The sequence below is a fragment of the Papilio xuthus genome, unplaced genomic scaffold, assembly GCF_000836235.2.
Source record: "Papilio xuthus unplaced genomic scaffold, Pxut_1.1 DF827542.1, whole genome shotgun sequence".
NCBI classification, from domain to species: Eukaryota; Metazoa; Arthropoda; class Insecta; order Lepidoptera; family Papilionidae; genus Papilio; species Papilio xuthus.
In genome coordinates, this window is record NW_013531107.1 from 602229 (window position 1) to 627308 (window position 25080).

At 31.9% G+C, this 25080-nt stretch overlaps 4 protein-coding genes across 8 annotated transcripts in view; 1 reads left to right on the plus strand and 3 right to left on the minus strand.

Moving 5' to 3' along the window:
* Nucleotides 1-8435: 8435 nt before the first annotated feature.
* LOC106118910 (uncharacterized) lies at nucleotides 8436-9277 on the minus strand. 3 transcript variants are annotated; one of them, XR_001227939.1, is made up of 3 exons: nucleotides 9085-9277; nucleotides 8907-8982; nucleotides 8436-8676 (listed from the first exon to the last, which is right to left on the minus strand). XR_001227939.1 is itself a non-coding variant. In XM_013313672.1 (2 exons), exons 1-2 carry the CDS (start codon nucleotides 9225-9227, stop codon nucleotides 8481-8483), a joined length of 339 nt encoding a protein of 112 aa, XP_013169126.1. In that variant the 5' UTR covers nucleotides 9228-9277; the 3' UTR covers nucleotides 8436-8480. The 3 variants fall into 3 exon arrangements, 1 of the variants encoding a protein (XP_013169126.1); XR_001227938.1 differs by having other exon boundaries at nucleotides 8436-8982; XM_013313672.1 differs by lacking the exon at nucleotides 8907-8982.
* Nucleotides 9278-10516: 1239 nt separating this feature from the next.
* On the plus strand, nucleotides 10517-13067 carry LOC106119034 (soluble calcium-activated nucleotidase 1). Its single transcript, NM_001312283.1, is given in 4 exon segments — nucleotides 10517-11205; nucleotides 11327-11536; nucleotides 11849-12082; nucleotides 12756-13067. Coding segments are annotated over 4 exon segments (1188 nt in total). The 5' UTR covers nucleotides 10517-10665; the 3' UTR covers nucleotides 12960-13067.
* Nucleotides 13068-13597: 530 nt separating this feature from the next.
* On the minus strand, nucleotides 13598-22119 carry LOC106119035 (solute carrier family 25 member 38-A). Of its 3 annotated transcripts, none has more exons than XM_013313866.1 (6): nucleotides 21793-22119; nucleotides 18293-18426; nucleotides 16961-17218; nucleotides 16517-16692; nucleotides 14843-15012; nucleotides 13598-13764 (listed from the first exon to the last, which is right to left on the minus strand). In XM_013313866.1, the coding sequence occupies exons 1-6, from the start codon at nucleotides 21874-21876 to the stop codon at nucleotides 13645-13647; spliced, it is 942 nt and encodes a 313-aa protein (XP_013169320.1). In that variant the 5' UTR covers nucleotides 21877-22119; the 3' UTR covers nucleotides 13598-13644. The 3 variants fall into 3 exon arrangements, with proteins under 3 accessions (XP_013169320.1, XP_013169323.1, XP_013169321.1); XM_013313869.1 differs by lacking the exon at nucleotides 21793-22119 and adding an exon at nucleotides 21560-21651; XM_013313867.1 differs by lacking the exon at nucleotides 21793-22119 and adding an exon at nucleotides 18552-19058.
* Nucleotides 22120-22980: 861 nt separating this feature from the next.
* The window catches only part of Chd64 (transgelin calponin-3), a gene marked incomplete in the record, with an annotated part of 14822 nt that continues 12722 nt past the window's right edge, over nucleotides 22981-25080 (minus strand). Inside the window, 1 exon segment of the mRNA NM_001312572.1 lies at nucleotides 22981-24155. Coding sequence (NP_001299501.1) covers nucleotides 23985-24155 — 171 coding nt within the window.

Sequence of the window (25080 nt, forward strand, 5' to 3'; positions counted from 1 at the left end):
CTTTACTAAGTAAAGTAGGATTTAATGATACCTAATATAGGTTCTAAGCATCTAGGAAATTATGGTCGGATGCTACAAACAAACCCTTATATGTAGTTACAGCAGTATTGTTTCGATTTAAAAATGTGAATAATAATTTTTTTTTAAAGTTAATTAATTACAAAATTTAAGAATCTCTTTTGCGTGGTAAGCGTCAGTGGCTCATAGCAATGTGTTTTTCCATTTTTGATTTACATAGTATTATACATTTATCCGACGTTCTTGCGGTGAAGGAAAACATCGTGATGCAACCTGCACATATCTGAGAAGAAATTCAAAGATATGTGTGAAGTCAACCAACCCGCATTGTTCCAGCGTGCTTGATGGCCTAATCACCCCCAACTTACGGTAGGCTCCCAGAGCCTCGGTGGGGACGTTTAGTGAACTGATGATGATGAAGAATCTCTTTTAATTTTCTATTCATTTATTTTTGTTAATTGGCGAATAATTTTTTTTTAGTTTTGTTATTGTAATGTACCAATGAACTGTAACGAAGACATAATTTCAAATTTTCATGCATGCATGCATAAACAACCGTGTATTTACATAACGTGTACATAATTTAATTACACGGATTTTTATGAAAAAACTTGTACCACATGGCATTAACGTAATCTTAGTTTTCCTTGTAAATGATTTGATTTGAATAGTAACTTATAAAAAAATTGGAAAGATAAAATAATTCATCATTATTACGATTAAATTATTAATGATTTTGTGCCAAGTCCGGCCCCAGCTAACCTCATCATCATCAGCTAACTATACGTCCCCACCGAATGGCTCGGAGCCTACCCTAAGTTAGGGGTGATTAGCCAATAGTCAACCACGCTGGCCAAGTGCGGGTTGGTTGACTTCACACATATCTTTGAATTTCTTCTCAGATATGTGCAGTTTGCATCGTGATGTTATCCTTCACCGTAAGAACGTCGGATAAATGTATATATGTACATCGGAAATCGAAAAACACATTGGTAAATAGCGGGATTCGAACCCAGGACCTGCAGATTGTAAGTCAAGGGCTTGATTTCTGAGCCACCGACACTCTCCAGCTAACCTTACCTAACCTAACTTTACACTTCCAGTATTATTAGTAATTTATAAACGGTTATATTGATTTTCCTAATCGATAACTTATAGAAGGACAAGTATTAATAGAACTCGATATACAATGGAGAACAGCGCATAAACCGCATATTAGTCTGCTCCAGCATTACAATACAGGACACACAACTTTGATATAGCAGCCTTTAATGATGCATTTATTACAAGCAATCAGACTATATATTATACGATAGATAATAATAATTTTAATATTCCAATGAACTTTATAGATTAAAATTGATTATTATTAAACCAAAAAAAACAGCCGTTAATTAATTAATTATTAATATAAATATTTCAGTTACTGAATTGGCGTTTATTTTGTTACATTGGACTTTTGAATTCAGATTTCGTGTGATAATTCTTAGATTTTTTAATTTCACAATAGCACAGAGGTACGAATTGAGAAACAAAGTGTAGGTTCGAATTTACCATTCGAGTATCATCATGAAAAATAGCTAAAGATTTTTTAAGTCTGTGATGCTACAAAATGAGGAAATAGAATTTTTCCTTCAGCGTTTTTTGTTTAAAGTACGTAAAATTTACGATGTTAGAATCGGCACTTTTGTTAACATGCAGCGACTTACACGCAACTCTTTATTTGGTGAGTTAGTTATTAAACCTATATTTAAGTGGAACAGGAACAGATTAGTCGGAAACAATGCACCAAAATTATCACTTTCTACGTCCGTAGCCATAATCGCCTGACACTTTCGCGGAAACGTGCGTAAAACGATTTCTTAATCGATTATCGTCAAAACGGTAACGTCCACGAATGTAGAATAATCGATTTGAAATCATCTTTTCATTAAGAAAGCACAAAATTCGATTAATATTTTTTTGGGTGCTCGGCATACTGCTCTTAATTCTACAATTCAAAAATAGTTAATGTATTAAAATTAAGTGCTTAATTTTTTTTTTAATTTTTCAGACCACAGACAAAATATTAACGACAGATAACAGACGCATGTATTTTTCCTATAAAATAGATGGTAATGTTTTAAAAATCCAAATTAATGGTTAATTATAAGTAAAATTGAGTTTGCTGTAAAGTCTTCCGTAAAAAGACTTAAAATATTTATTTTTTAATTAACATCACAAATAAAAAAATATAAATAATTGTCTCACCTTTAAAAATACTGGCATGCAACACTTGAAAAATTAAAAAGCAATATTTTTTCGAAACACGAATTCTGATTTTAAAAACACTACGCACAGGTTTCAGTAGTGCGCGACGCACGCGCTGCGGTTGACGGATTGCGCGCGCACCTTACGGCCTCGGTTCGCGAGTGACGCGCGCCGCGCTTTACTCGCGTTTATACGCTGACGAGCTCAGGGTGCACTTTCGCCGTTGCAGGGAACCTGACAGGGTAGAAGATTTTCTTTCATCCTAAAGACGCATAAGCCAACAGACGTCTTACGTCTTACAAAAGTTCATAAAGATAAATCATTACGATATAAATACGTTTTCAAATTCACTAAATTTAATTCACAATTATTTTGCACTCTTGGTGTCAAGTAAATGACAAGAACTAATGTAAAAATAGGATTAGTTATAAATTTATCTAGAATTTAACCGCGTAATTAATTTGTTTTCAGTAATTTTGCACGTAGATAATTGCTGTCCTGTAACCACTTTTTTGTTGAGAGTTGTTTCATAACAATCGAAAGAAAGTAATCGAGCAACAAGATTATCCAAAAAACAGACCATTGATAAAAAGCCAGTTAAAACAAAACATACACTTGGTTTAAAGTATACTTTTATATAATATTGGTATTTTTGAATTCAAAATTACCGGCAGAAACTTAAAAACGTCGTGAACGATTCACGATGAATAAAATATTGGTTATCCTACAATTTTGACAATTTTCTTAATAAGAATTTACATAAAAATTACGTAAACAATAATATTTGAATTTTATAATGTGATATGATTATATCATAATATTTTTGTGAGTTCTGATTTTTTCTTCGGAGCAAGAACTTTATTATAAAGGTTGATAATCTTATATGTTCGCTATAAAGAAAGGAATTTCGCAATAGCCAGAGCACCTAGCGGTTAACGGTTGTTATTAATTAGGAACTATTTCGAATTCTTCAAATTAACTAGTATTTGGATAACGGACACAATGAATATTTGAAATCCCAACCCGGGACTTTGACAGCGTAGAATTGAAAAATAAAAAGCACAATATAGGTAATGTTAACGCGTATATCAGCATCCTTCCTGTTAAAATACATCAAAAGCGGTTCAGTCGTTCTTGAGATTACTTGTATACCATGAACAAACGCAGCTGAGCAGACAGACAAACAAACAGACAAACGATATTACACACACTCCAATTATATTGATTTGTATAGCTATAGTTACACTGTTTAATTAGTTTAAAAAAAATAAAAGCCAAAAAAAACAATTTAGATCTATACGTAGTAGTGGTAAAATAGCTTGTAATTTTTTTTTGCTATAATTTTTTTAAAAAAAATTAAGGCACTGATAATTAAATGCTAATTAACATATGTTTCACGTGATTTTTGCCATGATTTAAAAGCCTTGCAATTCGACATGCATCCAATTTCCTTGATCAATACCGTGGTAAAAAAATGTTTTTTGCGTTTCATTATGTTTGGTTTAACTTTGCATGTTTGGTTTCTATTTGGTTAAAGCGTATCAGTTTACGATGTAAGTAATTAATTGCTGTATTGGTTATGTACCTTATTAATACTTGTTATCTTACTAATATTTTAAATACGAAAGTTTAGATGTATTGATAGATAGATGGATGTAACTTATTATAAAAAAAATATCTCCAGAACGGCCGAACCTATCTCGATGTAATTTGGCATGGATGTAGAACATAGTCTGGAGGAACACATAGACGATTAATTAACTTCTTTTTTATTCCTCACGGGCGACAGCTATTCATTTATATTAATATGATTTTTCCGTCTTATACGCTAGTGGAATTGAACGTTATGGCGATAACCGTTGTACTTATGAATGGACCGGTGCGTCCGACGTGACCTCAAATAATACAGCCGTGAAGTACAGATATTTTAGTGCGCTGCGTAGAGGTGCCCTTGAGTAATTCCATCGTTTCTTTTTCCATACGTGTCCTATCCTCCGACTGATATAAAAGTGGACTTCCACTGTAGAGACACTTCTGAAAGACATTTGGCAACCCATTCATTCTTTGTAGAAAAATATAATATAGTTGAAGCATCTAGCAAATATAAATTTACAGAAATAATCTTACTAATATTATAAATGCAAAAGTTTAGATGGATGGATGGATGGATGTTTGTTACTAGGTATCTCCAGAACGGCTAAAGGAATCTAGTTGAAATTTGGCATACATGTAGAAAAAAGACTGGTAGAACACATAACGTACTATTTAATTTTTTTTTATCCCACAAGGACAGTGTTCGTTCGACAACTCGTGTTTCAGTACAGTTCTTAGTGAATGTAACGGTAATATTTTTCATAGCATAAGCGATCCAATATGAAGATTACAATTAAGTTAAAATCGGAATACATTGTCACAGTTGATTACGTTACAATGTTGCATAACGATCTATTTTACAGCTCCATATAAGTAAGAATAAATTCAAAGAGATTAGATAACATCGTTTATTTATATAAGACGCTTCTTCCTGCGATTAAAACAATTTACGTATTTACGGAGCACGCATTATACTGTAAATACTTTATTATCTATAAAGTTTACTTAATCTATGAAATTTATTCCATACTCATATATTTTCTAAAAAAATAATAGCAAAAAATACGTTACAAGTAATTGAAAACACTATTTTTAATAAAAAAAAAACTGACTGTAACTCTATGTCATTCAAAAGAATACGAATAAAACATCTCATTTGTCAAAATTGGTTTACTTTGAAAGCACTTTTAAGCTGCATCTTATAATGGAACTTACATACATACAAACCCTATAAAACAAACTTTCATACGCGTGAAAGTCTCTTGTCAGTCGGGAAGATTACGCATGTAGTCAAATAGCTATCGCCCTCGTCTCCGTCCGCCCGGAATTAAAAAAAAAACATAATTAGTAGCCTATATGTTCTCCCAGACTATGTTCTATATCTATGCCAAATTTTAGCGAGATCCATATAGACGTTCTGTTATTCTAATGTCCATCCATCTATACAAGCAAACATTCGCATTTATAATATTAAGAAGATATTTGTTACTGAGCCATTACATAATTATGCGATAGCTCTTTCTCTTCGATTCGTTCCATTTTTACACTAAAGAAAAATTTAGATATAAAAAATCAATTATCTTAAAAATATTACAAAAAGTTGTGACAAAAATAAAATAATTTTCACTTAGATTTCACTTTACTTATAAAATTTCATTTGTATTCATCTACAATCTATTATCTCCATTCTATAAACGACAAAAACTATATCTTTTTAACTAAACCTGTCACAGATTTAAGATTAAAAATGAATAAACAATAAAAAATCAACATAATAAACAAACAGCGCAAGTACCTTGTTTTCGTAAAATCGTAAAAAATTACCTTAAGTGACAAATCTAATGTCATTTACCGTGGGTTTCTAACACTAAATTCCCGTTTAAAACATTAGCTGTCAAAGATGTAAAGAAACAAGGATGACGATACATTTAATACAGATATCTTGGTCTCAGAAGCCAACGGTTATTTGAAACTCAGGAAAAATAACGATGTATCCTTTTTGAAGTTGTTTAAAAAACAATCGCATGACAATTATCTGTCCAGGATTCAACAGCTATTAATTTCTAATTTTATATTAGTACCAGTAGCAATGTAGTATTAATCCTATAAAAAATACTAAGTATCACGGCTTTGCTATTCTTGCACGGCTCTGATAAATGATAAATAACAGAATCACACCTTATCTTTGTATGGTTATTATATATTTTCTTTGAAGTATATTTAAATAAGTTTCCAATTATGATAAAAATCTATGGACGATCTCTGTGCTCAGACACAGCCCACTTCCCGCGAGATTGTTTGATAACATTTTTTTTTAACAATCACGATACTTAATTAGTCGAGGAAAATTCAAAATTACTGAATATAACTTCGTTCAATTAATTCTGCGTATTTATTACATTCCAATAATTATAAATATTTTAATTAAATTGAATATTAAGTTTAGGTAAACCTTAATACGTTTATAGTTTTAGTATTTTTCTATTTTATTTATTAGATTACGAGTGCAGTTGTTATCATTATTCACTAATATCTGTAAACATAGAAAAGAAGAAAAGCAAAGTTCTACTGCGTATTGTTTTATCTTACATATCTTACTAATATTATAAATACGAATGTATAGATGGATAGATGGATGCTTGTTTGAAGGTATCTTCAGCTGAACGAATCCGGCTGAAATTTGGCATACTCTGGAATAACACATAGGTTACTAATTTTTTTTTTAATTTCGCGCTGACAAAGTCGCGGGCGATAGCTTGTATAAAATAAATTCAAAATACAGTAGCAAGAAATTTCAACAATTAAAATTATAATTAACAGTTATGGAAAGGATTTAAAATTTATATTCAAAGTTAACTAACCTAACGGTCAACTTGTGTAAAATGTGTAATATCTTAGCACTAAACGTTTTTACTAAAAATTTATGTTGACGTTACTATAAATTACTAAATAAATAGATGAGTAAATTGAAATCCTTTGAATGGCTAAACATAACATCCCCGTATTTCTCTGTCACGTAAACAAAGCCTTCCGCCCCTTTTCACTTAGCTCCTTTATTTAAACAAAGGATCTTTTAAAACCATTAAAACCACAGAAACAAAAACAAACTGCATTTTGTTGCAAGTCAAATCGTAGACCTGTCAATGTGAATTTAACATATTCAAGAACATTTTCAACCATAAAATACTTAAACTATTATTGTTAAATGTACTAATCTTATGCTATCTCTTAAATTGTAAAGACCAATTGTAATCAAATGGACTCTTCCATAGAGCTAAGAAAGTTCTAGACTGGCTTCAAGAAGTTCTTATGAAGATTGGTGGCATTCCAAATATTGGACGCAGATTTGAAATTCGAATGAATAAATTAATTTATTCTTAATGTGGATCAACTTCTGGTAAAAGTTAATACAATATTTATTCTTCCTTTTATCCAGCCAGTAATCGATGGCTAGAGCATGTAGAAATTAATTCGTTACATGAATGGATATGCCAATCACGATCTAATATAATATTGACAACGCGCAAAAACTAAAACATAATCCGATAACATCTTTGTTTGGCAGCTTTGGCACCCGTCTGTTCAGAACTCACTTTCATTTTGTCTGCATTTTTTTTTCTTGCTTTGTAAGCATAGAGTATTAATATGTAATTACAAGAGTAACAATGGATATTGTAATTAATTTTCAAATCTAATTTAAGCTTAATACTACAGGCATTCCAAATACAAATATTTCTTTATCATTATTAAGGAGAAGTACAATTTAATTTTGTAAAAGTAGACTATAAATGGCAACTCTATGTTACAATAGCATACCAAATGTTTAGGCATTTTTCTTTTTTTATTCAGAGAAAGCTAGCGAGAATTAAATAAACTTCTTTGAAATGGCAATAGGATTGCATTCACGGACACCTATCATCGAAGATATTAAGATTACGAACATGAATATTCTGAGAGTATATTAAAATAAAAAATATTTAATTACTCTGTGCAATCTTTTTGCAAGCTTACACGCAAATTAAGGCTACACGGCAACTATAAACGTAAACATGGTCGAACGTTAATTACTTCGAATCAAAGCGCTTTATTGGAGCAGTAAGTTTAACTTTGACAAGTGGAACGGCTTTTAAAACTTTCGTGCAAGGAAATGTATCGGACACTTGCGATAAAGATTTTCTATTTAATTAATGTACGGGATGTTTTGTTTAGTACACGTTAGAATAACTAATATACTATAAAGACATGGCTTTGAATCCTATTGACGTCAATTTATCAAATTTTCAACGTGGTCCCCTGAGATCCCCGGAAGACCTGGTGGTATTTTTTTATATCATAGTAGCAAACGATTATACTGCCAGTTTTGTTTGCTAAAATAACGAAGGTACCGTTGCCCATAGGCATCCGCAATTGCAGAAACGATGCCAATTTTTCGTCAATGGAGGGGACGCACAGAAAGAGGTTGTTTCCCTTACCTATGCGTCCTCTCCGCTGTCAAAAAAGAAAACGGTGGGGAGGGGACTAAAATTAGGCCGGAACGCTTATATAGATTCATAAAAATAAAAGTGCAAGCTAAATAAGAAACTGTTTTACTGGAGATTCTCATTTGTTTTATTTATGATTTACGGTGGAACAAAGAGTCCAAACTTGAGTTTGGTATCTGATATCAGAGCGTAGGCGAAGTAGTAGCAAACGGCAATGGTGACGATGCTTCCGATGAGCCGGCAGAACCAAATGCAGCCCATGTCGACGCACACCGGCCGCTGGTCCGGCTCAGGCGGCTTGCATTTACATTTGTCGCTCGCGATACTTTGGTAGCTGGAAATATTATAAAGGAGACAAAATTCTAGTCTTCTCCTTCCCATTTTCTGGTGACTTAAAATTGTGACTGGAAATTATATTTAACGGGAGTGTGCAGGAACGAGAAATATCCTCCTGTATTTCTTTCTTTTTCTGGACGTCCTTAACTCCCATAAAAGTAGGAACCGCATTTGTAACCTTTTAAAACCTACAATCTTAAAGTTTTACTACGTGTGAAAAAAAATTACACAATTATCTGTATTTTGCCATCTACTTTTCTCATAATGCTATGCTTGAAGCAGCCAAGTACCATCAGCCATGTATCTAAAACAAAAAAAAATAAAAAAAAATCATTTACTGTACTTAAGTATAATAAAAGAAAGCTTAGATGGAAAGTTGGTGACCATAGAATTGGATGTTACTTACTTTTGTCTCATATCGTATCTAACATTATATTGAACGTAATTTGTGTTAGCCATATACAAAAACAATATGAAAAAACCAATTAATACTATAGCAAATACGAAGAACTCGATATACCATAGGGAATTAGTAAATAATCCTTGCATAATTTACTGTTACATTTGTTTACATGGTTACGTTTACGATTTTATCTATGTTATCCAAAAAGTTCTTAGTGCTTGTGTCAAATTTATGTACTAAAAAGTTTGAGGTTATAATTCGTCATTTTTAATAATTTACATATCCTGGCAAAAAAAATACGGTTCATGAATTAATTTTACGACTAACTGCACGCTTAGATATAACATATCGCTTAATATTTTTTGAGTTTCGTGTTAAACTTGAAAATTTATGTCCAAACAACTCTTTATTGAATCTTGAATATTGAGACAAAAGTCCATTCCGGCCTTCCAAATTGTTGAACAAGCGAAATAATAAAACAAAGATATTATAAACGTCGAAAAGTTTAATGCACTGATTATTAAAAATATGAATTGCACATAACATAGATGTAATTGAAATCCATATAAAGTTTAAACGAAAATAAAGTGAAATGGATATGGTATTGAAGAACGTAATTAATTTATGAATATTTAACAGTACTATGTAACATGTTTATGATCTACATACGTGGTATTCATTCAAGCGGACGTTGTACTCTCGCTAAATGGATTTTAAAAACGAGCAAAAGAAAAATAGACAGACTAGCCAGCAGTCCAATTTATTTTTTTTTATTTCTATTACTTTTTTGCACAGGATGTCCGTGAGGAGAGCAATAATCACTTCTAAATTTCGTCCGACAGTGAAAGTTAACGTGCTATATTCTGTTTTACCTGTACAATTAACATGCATTATTGAGACCCCTTTATATTACAATACAATTACAATGATTGCGTTAAATAACATGCAATTACGTTAACGACATAATGTTAACATTACTGAAAAATTTATTCATATTAATGATAAAGGAGTGTCTGTATGTAATATCTGATAATATCGAAAAAAAATATTTCGTACACATGATTTATAGCTGATAGCGAAACACCAATTTAAAAATTATTGTATGTATGTCTATCCGCAAGGCCGCGTTTGTTCCGGGTAATGAAGGGAACAACTGAAACGATTTTTAAATTAGGAAATAAACAACAAAACCTACTCAAACAGGGTTATCTTTATTTCTAAAAAATATGTTATTTTGAGCTTGTAGTAACGGTGTAAACCATAAATAAAATGTAATCTTCGACTTCACCATCGACTCTTTATTTTACTCTGTACCCAAAGCTACTCTGTGACTTGTCATTGACATCGTGACATTTAAAAAAAATTGCCATGTGTGATTATTAATTATTTTGTCAATTTCTTAACAAAATTCTAATCTTATAATTATTAAGATTAATATCAAAATGTTGTATATTAGTTCCCTATCAACATTTAACACAGTTTGCCCATTCAATAAAATTCGATTAGGAAAACTTACCTTGTACTGATAATTTTGTGCTATCTATTTAGTTAATTGAAATGATAATGAATTAAAGTTGTTGAGTTATGTATGACTATTACGAATTGGAAGATCGTAACATGAAAGGCTCACTTCGTGACTGGCGGAAGGCGCTCCGTACACCTGCCACGTACAGGGTCGGCAATGCAGTAAGAATACAACCACAATTCGTGTTTCTTGTTGGACTAGTCGGATTATTTTTGTTAATTTTAGTTTATTATAATTGGTGGACGAGTGCTCAAGTTCATGTCACACACAAATGGAGCACGATAACAAGGTCGTACAATACAACCTATCCTTTAACACCACCAGTGAAGTCAGGTGATACTGTCACTTACAGAATAGGTATAGTCGCTGATTTAGATACAAATTCGAAGAGTAGTTCCAAGGAATATACATATAATAGCTATTTAAAAAAAGGATCATTAACTTATGATGTCGTCAGGCATACTGTATCAGTCAAATGGGATACACAGCCAGCAATATTGCTTTCTTCCACATATTCCCACAAAGGTAGAGGAATGGAGCTGTCCGAGCTGATTGTATTTGATGGAAGATTGCTTACATTTGATGACCGGTCGGGAATGGTATGTTAACTTTTTTCTTTTTACATATATAATGGATCTGTTGCATTGATACAAAATTTGAATGTTAATATACTTGACACATACTAGTATGAGGAATAAAAACTTGCTTGTTTAATTTCAGGTTTTTGAGATTATTAATAATAAAATGGTGCCATGGGTGATACTGACAGATGGTAATGGTCATGTAGAAAAAGGTTTTAAGTCAGAATGGGCAACAGTTAAAGATGAAATTCTTTATGTTGGCTCAATGGGCAAGGAGTGGACAACTGCCAGTGGAGAGTTCCAGACATATGATCCAATGTGGGTTAAAGCTATCAACATACATGGAGAGGTAACTGTCATTTGATAACTAAGACATCAACCCGTCAAATACCACCTCTTTTAAGAAGATTATCTTCACATGGGTTGATATTCTAATCCAAAATATTATTAATTATAATTTTAATCAAATAATAGTTAAAAAGAGGAGGTTGTAAAGTTATCTTTAAGAAGTGATTATGAAATATAAATGGTTGGAGTTGTAATCATAAATTTATTTTGAATGTAAAACTACTCAAATAGGCATTTTACTGTGTTATTGTCAAATGTGAATTTGTCAGTAAAAAGTTTTTATGTAATTAATATTAAATTTTTAACTTTTCAGGTGCAACATTTAAGTTGGGTGAATCAATATAAATCTGTACGTAATTCACTAGGCATAAAATGGCCAGGTTACATGATTCATGAGTCTGCAGTCTGGTCTCCAGTTACAAAGAAATGGCATTTCCTACCTCGGAGATGCAGCCATGAGCCATATAATGAGACTAAGGATGAAGTGATGGGTTGTAATTATCTGATAACCGCAGACAGCAGTTTCAAATCTATTGAAGCAAGAACGGTAATTTTATTGTTATTTTGTTTCAACAATGTTTTGTTATATGAATGTGGAGGAACATATCCTTAAAGTGATGGATTCTGTTAAGAGAAGGAAAGGAAGTTAAGACTAATGATGAATGAAAGATAAATTTGAAAGATAGTCTCTTGTAGATGTAGAGTGTCAGATAGAGTAGACGGGTAAGAAGTTGCATACACTTTTTCTTTTTAATAATTGAAATAATTTAGGTGTAGGTAACTAATAACGATTTGTTACATAAAATGTTACTTAATATATTTTAAATGTGTTGATAAAGTAATCAGCACTGTGCTATGTCAATGACTTTGCATATTAACGAATGTTCTAGACATATAAGTATCTTTTTTAATCACTTTTTTTGGTATTTTTATCTTACTTTTTTTTAATCAAACTAAAATTACATGGAACAATTATTGTTAATGTTTTTACTCTTACTAATATTGCGAAAGTTAGATGAATGTATGTTTTTAGAAGGTACCTCCGAAATGGCTCAATGAATCTTGAAATTTGGCACAGATGTAAAACCTAGCCTGTATGAACACATAACATACTTATGAAGTATCTTTTTATTCCGCGAAACGGAGTTCTGTGCAATGGCTAGTAACTAAATATAAATTTCTATATTTCTGATATTATCTTAAAATAATTTTTCTTACAGATAACAAAACATCAACCAAAGCATGGTTTCTCATCGTTCAAGTTTATTCCTGGTTCGAAGGACGAGACCATTGTCGCTTTGAAAACTACAGAATATGAAGGCAAGACCGCTACCTATATATCAGCATTTAAAACTGACGGAACAGTGTTACTTCCCGATACATTCATAGAAGATATAAAGTATGAAGGTTTAGAGTTTATATAATGTGTAGATATATTAGGAGAATTTTGTTATTTAAATGTATATTTTGTATAATTTTGTTACAGTGTACATCTGTCAATTAAAACTCCATTTTTTTTGTTTATATATTTTCTTTAATGATAAAAATATAACAAAAAAAAATATTATACCTTATATGTTTTAATATTTTTCATTACATTAATAACTCAACATATTGGCTTAAATTACTAACAATAAATAAAAATTGAGTGTTAGTATAGAAAAAATCATATAATATTCCCATTTAGTTATATGATATTATATTATAATATAAACAAAGCGATAGAGTCATGGATTATACATAACATATATTTATCACTTTTCTTTCTAAAGAGTGTGAGCGAGATGACAATACTATTCAATCAAGTTAGTCGGAAAACCCATTTTCAGATATAGGACTTAAGACAAATAGCAATGAGATAAATTCTCAAATATTGAGATAAAAAAGAAATTTCACAGCACAGGGTAGTGGAATTAAAAGGAAATAGTGTAAAAAATAATAAAATGGCACAATTAAATTGCTAAAAAGAGACAGAGAAACTTCGTTTCTTAGAACAGTAACATAAATTACAAAAAAACATTTACATACACCTTGCTAACATCTAAGGAACTTTTATACATTCTGCTAAGCTCTTTTAATCACATATTGCTTTTAAGCATCAAAATCTTGTCATTTTAAGCCAATAGATCGAGTTATTTGTTCAAACACCGTCCAAGCCATAGCGGCCATTAAAGTTCTTCGTAACATCCTTGGTACCGCGCCCTTGAAGTAACCTTGAACCCCATAAGTCTGAAACAAGAAAATAAAGTTAAAACGACTGCTTGAAAAGGAATCGTGATGAATACTGTCATCTGATTGGCTGTCACATTTTATCTGTATTACATTAAATGTCAAAATCATATGACATTTCCTAACTTTCGGCGGTAAATTAAAATTAAGTGTAAATACACTTCGTGTTATTAACAAGATCGAAAAATCCTAACTAAAACAGTCAAATAAAAATTAATTACCAGTGTAAAACAAATAACAACCAATTTAGCCATTTAATACAAGGAAATTACTGCGCAATAAAATCACTCGTTCCGCGCATGTCGTAGAGGTCAATAAGTCGATATGATTCGTAATTTTTTAAGCAACAATTAATCATCAAACACAATCAACCGTACCGGGTGGCTAGAGTTTATCATCCAAAGGTGACAAAAAGACCTGAGACAATACAACGAATATTATTATTGCTAAAATAAAATTATATTGTTTTATTTTTACTTAGCAATGCCGGATCTATTTACCGTGCGTTTCTGACTCGAAAATCTCTGTCATATCTTTGACGACACAGAGATTATATATTTCAAACGAAAATTCTGTAATCGGAAACTCAAGGTTTTTTATATTTAGTATAACCTTACTTTTATATATAGCTACTTTTAAAGTTCCATATTTAGATGACAGATATTAATAGAGATTGTAAAGTTAAAACCTGTTTAATACATTTTACACTCTCGATTAAATAGTATCATAATTATTCTGAAGTGAAAAATAGCAAACAGAAATTAAAATGATAAGATCTCAGTATTTTTTTAACTTGATATAAAAACAAGTTACAGCATTTAGGTTTTTAATCATAGTAAATCTATATTTCATAAATTATGTTTTAGATAAAAAAAAATGGATGAAAAATAAACTACATTAAATTATATGTAAAAAGTGCCAATATGTTTGTTAGAATCGCACGCTGGTGTGGATAATACGTCGCCGTATGTTATTATGGCGCCGATTTCAGGCGCCCTTATGGCGCCGAGTCCAGGCGCCCGGCGCCCTTTTAATGGATGAGTTAAGAAGTCCCTGGATATTAGGAAGGAGTTCTCACCTGTTGTATATACATAGCTGCACTAAACGCGTTGGGGAATTTATCAGGATAGAGCTGCATATGAGTCTTGAGCACGTCAGCAGGATTGGTGGCGAGAGAGGCGGCGATGCCGGCCAACACTCCGCATGAGAAATGTACCACGCTAGCTGTGCTTGATGATTGCAGCCATTCTGTTGATAATTATTACATATTAATATCCCATTCCAAAAGAACGCATTTGTAGAAATCCGGAGAAAAGTCTATTAGTCATCTAATTACTAACATTATAAATGTGAATGTTTAGATGGATGGATGGATGGATGTTTGTTTTAAGGTATCTTCGGAAGGGCTTAATGGATCTTGTTGAAATTTGACATAGATGGAGGACTGAGGAGTCTGGAAGAACACAGAAGTTACTTATTAAGTTTTTTAAATTCCGGACGGACGGAATCTCGGGCCACAGCTAGTATTTTAACACTTTAATGCCACCTATTCGCCTTTTAATTTCACTTTAATATAAATCATAGTGGTATGGAACGTGTTAAGCCAAGACTACGGAATTGACATATGTTTACATTAATTCGCACTGTTTATATTAAATATCGATTAGTGCGGGTCACGATTTATGTATGTTTAGATAACATTAGACATGAGTAACCACGCTTATAGATTACATTTTAAGGGCTTCATTCTCTTATACAAATAAAATAAACAAATTTGATTATTTCGTGTACAAAATAGCATCTATTTTTTTTTCATTTAACTTCTTATGCACAGAAATAAATATAAAAGTATAATCTAAGAGATATGTTCAGTTTAGAACCTACGGATACAAAAACTAAATCTTACTAATTATAAATGCGAATATTTAGATGGATGTTTCTTTGAAGGTATGTCTGGAACGGTTCAAACGATTTTGATGAAATTTGGCACAGATGTAGAATGATTTTTTTTCTTTTTTAATGCCACGCGGACGGAGTCACGAGCGACAGTCAGTTTCCCATAAATTAAATAAGAGATAAAAGAAAAAAATAAACTGGTTATCTATTTAAGAACTAAAACATAAAAAATACTTGACCTATTTGTGTTGCATACAGAATTAATAGTCACGTCTCAAAACTTCATTTTAAATTACTTTAAGATACGCAATCTTAATTAAGATATTTCTTATCGGAATAATTAAACATTGTGATATAGACGAAAGAAAAAATCCAAACTAAATATGCGTCTGATAATTAAAAAATTTTATACGCATATCAGTTTCAAATTACTCGCAATTTAAACTAAATGATTATGCATACCAAATTTCCAAAGAGCAAAATTAAATAGTGAAGTCAATTGTTTGCATTTCTCTCAAAACTTAAGTTTTTTTCTCAGAATGTCATAGGGTCCCTCTTTAACTTTACACTTCTTTGCCAAATTAAATCGTAATTTCGTTTCAAATGGATACTTAATTTATGTAAACTGAGAAACGTCAAATTTTAAAAATGGCGGCCATTGTTCTATCTATTTTTTTTTTAGTTATTTTCTTAAAAGTGTGGGATAAAGTTATATTTTTGATAATATAAAGCAGGGAATCGGGTTTTGGCGGAAACATTTCGAAATTTACAAGTTTACTTGGATATTAAAGAAATTTTGACTCATGAGTGCTATCAGACGAGTGTAAATGTTAAAATTAGTGAAATATAAACATACCTTTAGGTATTGCTTGTTTAGTTTGCGTGTAAAACATGAGATAGAGGCCGGAGAACGGCGCATCTCTTGCTAAAGTTGGTCCCAAGCCGCACACCAATCCGCGAACACCCTCCGCCCTGTAGATGTCCCTCAGAGCACCGCTCAGACTGTTATACTTGTACACGCCAGATTCGTACCTATTGCAAACGAAAGAATATTAAGATTTCAGAGTAGTGATTTTTTTATTACGATTGTAGCAAACAAGCAGGTAGTAGAGCGCAGTAATCGCTGCCCAGAGACATGTTCTATAAATAAAAAGGTCGACGAATTTGTTCCCTACCTTTAATGAACAGAGGAGGGGATGCACAGAAAAGGACATTTTCCTTTCCTATACCCTCACATCCACAAACCTAACTTCCAATACGTTTAGTTAGTTAACATCTAATACTATTAAACAAATCTTACCTAGTCTTAATAACGGTGATAGGAATCAACGCAACTCCGCTCATGGTCCTCGCGATCACACCAAGAGAGACCGCCTCCATTGGTCCCAGGTTTTCTTTACCCAGTTTAGACTTGAGCCAGTGGAGGGACGAGAAGTATAGTCCGACGCCTGGCACACAGCGGGCCACGGAGGGTACCATGCCGCGCCATAGACCCACGATGTGCTCCTGACGTACGATGTTAGCGAAGATAGTTATCATACCGGGCTGGATTCGGCTGCTGGAATTAAAATGAATATTTTATGCTTGGTCATTTCTGATGGCTTTAAACATCATCCAAGTTATGACAGACCTACGCTTCTTACGAGTAATATCTAATAATTCAAAGAGCATTTAGGGCTTTATTTTGGTCTAAGGTATAACGTTGTTCAAATGAGATTTCATGGAATGCCTTATTTCGTGGTTGTAATAATCTTAACACCTTCTACCTCACTACGGAGACTAAAGAAGGACACTAATCCAAGTCAGTTCCCTTGATTGCGTACTTGAAATTTATTGCCTCTTTAAAGCACTGATCTCTTTAAATTTATAGGTGATTGCTTGGAAATGACAGCTTTTGCTTCGTTCTGACTTTAACGGGCCTGTTTATGGTCCTCAAAGTTAATTCTATCCTTATTATTAGTTCAAATCCTCACCATCGCTACTATAGGCACAAAATACCACAGCTATAGCCTGTCTATTTATACAAGTCAATGATTCGAAATTCTTAACCATAGACATACTACAATTTACTTCCACCTACTAAAACATAAATTCCAAAATATTTCTGGCAAAACACGAATAACACGTGTCATCAAGTCTTTTATCTATCGAATAAACATAATTAATAAATCCACAAATTAATTAAAAGATAAATCCGAGCATATAGTATTTAATTGCCTCTCGCACTAAATATTCAGTATTTATGATATGACATAACAAAGTCACGATAAATTTCACACAGCAACACAACGATAATGTTACAATGTTGTTTGCAAAAGGAGCTAAAATGTCTCGTGACTAAAAGTGAAAGTATATCCCAGGTAATTCAAATAATTTATAGACCAACTTCTCTGGATGTACGGATTTGCTTAAATATTATTGTATTTTTAATTTTTAAAGACCTACGATTATATTTTATATGGCCTGATTCCGTAAGGAGGCCTAACCGGAAAAAAATTTACAAAACTTGATTTTGACATTTTTAAGAATACCATCATCTAGTTAGAAATAGGAAAACAATAAGAATTTTCTTTAATCATTATTAATTTCTCATTCAATTCATTATAAGTCTTTATTTGTATTGTACACTTACTTGACAGTCGCCGCAACAACATTCTGACTGGAGTTCTGCAGTCTCGTCTTAACCAGGTCCAACGGTTGAAACAGTATTGTGCTGAAAGTTCCCGAGAACGAACCCGCAAGGAACGCCTTGAAGACAGGGTGGTACTGCGAACAAAATTAACAACGTTACATTGGTATTTGGAAATAAAGATACACTTTGACCTCGACTCACTATCGTAACATAACTCAGTGCAGACAATTGGAGTAAACGGAGTTTAAATTGAACTTACATTTGCCACAATATCCATTCTTTCGATTCCTCGCTACAAGGTTGAAGATCAGGTAATATCTTTTGGATAGACACCAAACTTGTAGTACTCGAAATGGTATAACCAATGACAAAGGTAGGATTTTGTTTGGTATAATTTATAATGCGATCTTAGATCGTATCCGAATAATCCGAATAGTAAATAGGGTTGATACGGAACATTAAGGTAATTGTCATTTTTTGGAGGAGCTCGTTCAAATATTGATGCATGTATGCAGCTACCAGTGGGAATTTTAAAGGAACTTAAGCCGCAAAACACTGAGGCTTCGTGCAAGTCTTTAGTACACAAAAACACAGAACTGTATTAATTTGGGGAGAGAAAATCACTGAAGTCAATGAATTTAGCCATGAGGAAAGAGAAGAGACAACTAATAAATATTTAATTGGAGAATTAAATATTAAATATTTCGATAATGTAAAGAGACGTGTACACGAAAGAGCGACTGAACACAGACTGAATATATCGGATGGTACGATACAGATATAGTTAGGTAATTTATAGGAGACGTTATCAGTAGACGACCGCGGGTGAGCTGGGCTGGGGTCGAACTCGACAACCCCGTTTGATAACACTATCTCAGTTTGTGCTAACTAGGGGGTAACGGGCACGCCGCGTCGCATTGATACAGTGTGAAATAAACAGAATGTCTACTCATGTTGAAAACAACGTAACGAATAAAACTTATAACAATAAAAACGATAGGTGGATACAATTTTGACGAGACAAGGAAAATAATAAAGACGATTTGAATAACGAGAAATATGAAAGTGAAACAGGAAAAATCGTTGCAATAAAAAGCTTTATAAAATGCGATATTTTCATTTAGTTGTAAAGAAAAGATGCAAAGGAAACTGACGATGAATAAAATGCCGATATATGTTATAATAAAAATGCAGTATTAGTAGCTTTAAAAGAAAGAAAATCTTGCAAATAACACTTCCTAGTAAATTATAATAACGTCTAGGTAGGGTAGTTTCAAATTAAGAGTTGTTCAATCTCTAATCAAAACTAAGCACGAACTAACTCACAGTAGACTGAATAAAATTAAAGGTTAAAGCAGTTTTCTATTTCATGGTAAGTTTGTGTTACTAGAAATGGATTAGCATAACAATTACTGCAAATAACAAAACACTGTCAAGAACACAGGTGTAAGTTATGTAAACAATTTTAATATAGAGTATAGAATTTAAACAATAAAATGATGTAATAATATAACGCTGTAGCTTTCATAGTTGTTAAGAAAATAGTATTGACAATTTATGAGACAATTAGCACTAAATATTCATGAAATACTTCTAATAATAGGAACATTATTATAAAGACTATGCTTATATTTGCAATTTATGTCCACACGGAATTAAAAAAAACTTAGTAGCCTATGTGTTTTTTTATATAACAGAAGGGGGCTGAATGCAGCATGAACACCAAGGTGTTCAACAACATGGACATCAGCAATACCAGAGGAACTGCAGATTCGTTGCCGGCCTTTGAGATAGTGATAAGCTCGCTTCTTGAAGGTCTTGTTGTTCCCGACTATGTTCTACAGCTATAAAAAAATTGAACAAGATACATGCAAACATTCTAGAGATACCTTCTAAACATTTGCATTTATAATAATATTATTATTAATAAAAAGTAAGATGAATTTGTACGTTTGAGGAATTCTTAACGACATTGTTATCAAGTAATAAATATCTAATATAAGTATTATCTTCGCCTGATGCAAACATATTTCAAGATTAATATATAAATACGTAAGCAAATGCGCAAACGCAATATTTTGGTAAACAACAGATAAATTTGTGGGTGTGTCTTAAAGTTACGGACATATTTTTCTTTTTTCTAACTACATTATAACTAGCTGTTGTCTGTGACTTCATCTGGACGGAATTAAAATAAAACTTTAAAAGGTGGTTGAGGAATAATGGAAGGTTAAATTTCTTAACACTATCTGTTCTTCCAGACTATGTTCTATATCTGTGCCAAATTTTATTAAGATCCCTTGAACCATAACAGAGATACCATCTAACAAACATCCATGTAAACTTTCGCATTTATAATATTAGTAAGATAATTCCACTTATGTTTTTATACTTTAGCACACATTTCCCGTATTTTCTTTTTCTGTATTTGTATAAATATATTCATGTTAATTGTAGTACAATAGGAAAGAAAATTAAACAGACAGACTGTACAAATAGTTGATGTTACAAAGTTACTAATATTATATATGCGAATGTTTAGATGGATGGATGGATGGATGTTTGTATAAAAGTATCTCTGGAATGGCTGCATGAAACTAGCTGAAAACAGCATAGATATAAAACATAGTCTGGCAGAACATATAGGCTACTTAGTAAGTTTGTTTTTAAATCTGTGCGGACGGAGTCACGGTTGACAGCTACTCATTTATATACCTAAAAAATAATGAAATATATACCATCATTACTGTTATATAATATCTAAGACACAGTGAACAAGACAAGGTCAAAAGCTATTATTGGCAAACATATTTGACTGATTACTTCTAACAGATAATAAAATTCTTGTACAAAATTACTTCCTTGATTTTTTTATGTAAGCAAAGATCTAATACTTATTATGACTGATATAAAAAAAATATGTCTATTAATATTTTCAATAAAATAATGGAAATTACATGTAATTTCTACATGTCTTACTACTATAGCTAACAAATACAGCTATTTAATGAAAAGAGTTAATCTCTTAAGATATCTCAATTTGATATGTGTAATTGTTACATAAGCAATTAAATTCCTAAATACTTCTTCCTTAATTCTTGCCTCATATAGATACAAATTTATGACTGAGGATGGCATTCAGGCATCAATCACTATTAGTACTTTAGCTTAAAGATATATAAATATGTTATTATTGAAAATAATAAAAATTTAAATTTACAGACATATTGAATTATTCACAATTCACAGACAAATTTGTAAACATACCTCAAAGTAAGCTTCCATTGTGATAATAAAAGTAAAAAGTCTGTACTGCAGAGAACAAAATTCACAACCATATTGATTGTTATTCTCTTACTTATTTATATATTTTAATGAACATTGATGACATATTGAAGATAGTTACAGGAGCTTTAAAACAAGGAGGCGACGTATTGTGATAAGGTCAGAAAGGAGGTCTTTATCGAAAACAAACAAGTCCGCAGGGGGGCTACACTTACGTTATCATTCGAGTTGTTGAGGTCAACCGGCGCTGTTGTATCTATCGCCCAGCCATTCGAAAACGCCCCTGACGACTGCAACATCGCTTCTTAACCTAATTATATTGTTTTTATTTCTACATTATAGTTTTGTGGAGACAAAATATTAGCGACTTCAAGGTTATTTTTTTGCGCGTCACAAATATGATACAAGATTAACATTTATTATTTTATTATTGTTGTAGCATAAAATCAAACCACTTTATTTCGTTTTTGTTAAAAATTACTTTATGACAACGTACAATTATGAAATGTTTATTTTATCGAAAACATTTCCACTGTTTTGACAGTTTTCACCTGACATTTGTTATCAAATCATTTTTTGCAGGTTGAGGTGAATAAACTGCGTTCATAGAGTAATTAAAATTTCAAAAATAATTTCTGGACGAATCCTTTTTTTCGAATTTAACTTCATTGTAACTAATTACGGATATTAAAAAGTATCTAAATTATTTTTTAAGTTTAAAAAATTGTAAAGAGAATTGTTAAGCATGTCTATAGATTTAAAATTATCCGCCTATCCGTTCCCATAAGTTTACGAACTGATTTCTTGAGAAATAATGATTATTGCAAAAGGTTGTTTAAAGTAACGCTCATAACATTATGTTTGTATAAATATTAGAATGACGCGATGAAATAAATTAACTATATATTAAATACAAACAACTTATTGCTATCCGGTAGTTATTAAAAGATTTTGTATTATTCCTTTGAGCGCGAGGTTATCTTGCGGAGTCTGGACTCGAGATAAGCATATCGTAGGGGGTACCTCCTATCAATATCATGCGACACTTCGCAAAACAACAGGTCATTGCGCATTTTATAAATGTATATGTTTTAATAATTTTCAATAATATTTGTGAACTAAATTGTGATGTAATTAAAATTAATCTATTTGTATTGGAAACATTCGTGTAAGACTACGTCTTCATTTGTCTTAGGTTCAATTAATTTAGTCCTTGCCTTACAATCCTATCAGTGAGTACTCAAACGTCGGATTTACAAGTCAGGGATTCGTTTCCTTACTTTTTTGCGTGGTTCTCATAAGTTTTCGTTAGCGTAAGTTTCCACTACCGAAAAACTCATTTATAAAATTTTGTTAAACTTTAAATTATTAAAAAAAAAACAAGGATATATATTTTAAATTGTATTTTATTCTACGTACTTTCATAAAGATACAGTGTATTCTATGAAACTTACAACATGAAAAGTAACGCGTCGTGGAACACAAATACAAGAATAAAGATGTATTCATTATAAAATCGTTAATCACAGTATGTACTAACACATAACATGGAATGAAATATTAAATTTTTTAATATTAATAAATAAGAATATCAAGGTATCCCTGATTCTTTATATAATATTACATTTTGTTAGTTACATTTCAAAGAAAACGATTCAAACCTCCTGTGGAGTTTGAAGGCACAATAGTATTTATAGATAATTAAATAGTAATATTAATTGTACTGTACTAAGATCGACTAAATTATATTTTGTGTGTGATCAAAATTGGCACAATTAATTAATTAAAAAAAAAAACGCGATTTCTCACAATATTATTTCTGCTATTACTAAAAAAAATGCTGGCTGTCTTAAAGCTAACTGTAAGTTAAAGAACACTTACGCCTTATGTCATTATTAAAAAAAAATACAAAAATAAATTTCAAATATGGAATGAATTGAAAATCTGGAATGACTCATCAATTTTGGAAAAATACAATCAATAATTAAATAGAGATTCAAAAGACTTAACAATATTGGTTCTTCATATACCCTTATTTATATTGACTTTATTACCTACGTAAATAAGTACAGAACTATAATTTGCTCATTTTGCCATGAGATTTAATGTAGAAAAATTTAAAAAAAAGTTGTAACAACAAATAAAAGAAACTTTTAAACTGTTGATTATTCTATTAAAAATCAGTACAACAATAGTAAATTTAAAATGATAATTAGATTAAAAGTATATATTTAAGTACGTTGAATTAATATTTTCCAAGAATTATATTCGTAGTTAAGAAAATAAGTCAAGAAGAGGCAATCTCATGTAAAAATGAACAGACTGTATGTCGAAATGCTAATTAATTTGACGAAATAAAACAGTTCACATAATATTTCTACGTTCGTTACGATCATTAAAGGCACGTTTACATGTGTCTCGTATTGCCGAAGTTGATGCCGCTTTGGTTGGCGCCCTTGTTGGATCCGTACTGTAGTGAAATGACACCTTGACCAGCTCTCAGCTGCTCCTCCGTGAAGTTACGTACATTCTTCTCAGCTTCCTTTGGTCCTATCGACGGCTTACCGAAGTTATGCGCCTGCAAATTATAATTAGCAATTAAATAACTAGAAAACATAAGTACCATTTTTTTATATGCGTTGCCTAACTTTAATCGACGGAGAAGAGGATGCTCAGAACGAAAACATTTTCCCTTTCCATGCATCCTCTCATCCGGAAAGTCCACTTCCACTTCCCATCCTTTCCTTATAAGAAAAAGGGTGGGAAGGGAAAGAGGATTAAATTAGGCCTCCGGGACGCACACTCATCAGACGAAACGCGGAATTGCTTCCACTTGACGCGTGTCTTCTGTGTGGTCGTGGTATTTCACCGGGCGAGCCGGGCCAATTCGTGCGAAGATGTTAAAGCGGGCTCTACCACTGTTAAAATGTCCGAAATAAATCTGAATTTACATGAAATATGCAATTAAAATGTGGTAATGTCTTTGAACGTGAACTAAACAATGTCACGGACATACTATTAGCATTGAAACTGTATTACTTGAATACTTCCGATTAATAGGAATTATTTGCATAAGCACGCAAACATGTTACATAATTCTATTAAGCTTATTATACTAGTTCTATTTATTGAAACAAATCGAAATAAAGTCGTGCAAAACTGCGGAAGTGTTTTACGGATTTAGTTTAATGCAAAGACCACGCAAAATGGAGTCTTAACCTGTGCTTCCCTGGGTAACATGGAGGTTTGATGCTGTTTTTCGCCATTCCTATCGGAGTAACTAATATGTTGTCCACCTTTCTACCAAACACACGATTTGTTAGTACGGAACTTTAAAATTATTTAAGGCTCCATAAAGCGTGTGAAGACATAACATAAATACAATGTTATAATTGGATTTGAATGCTGAGTAACTGGAAATGTTTTCACAAGTTCAAGGTTCTATTCACTTAATACGGTTAATAGGTTCGCGGTCTTTGCCCTCCGTTCAAGGTTTTTAACAC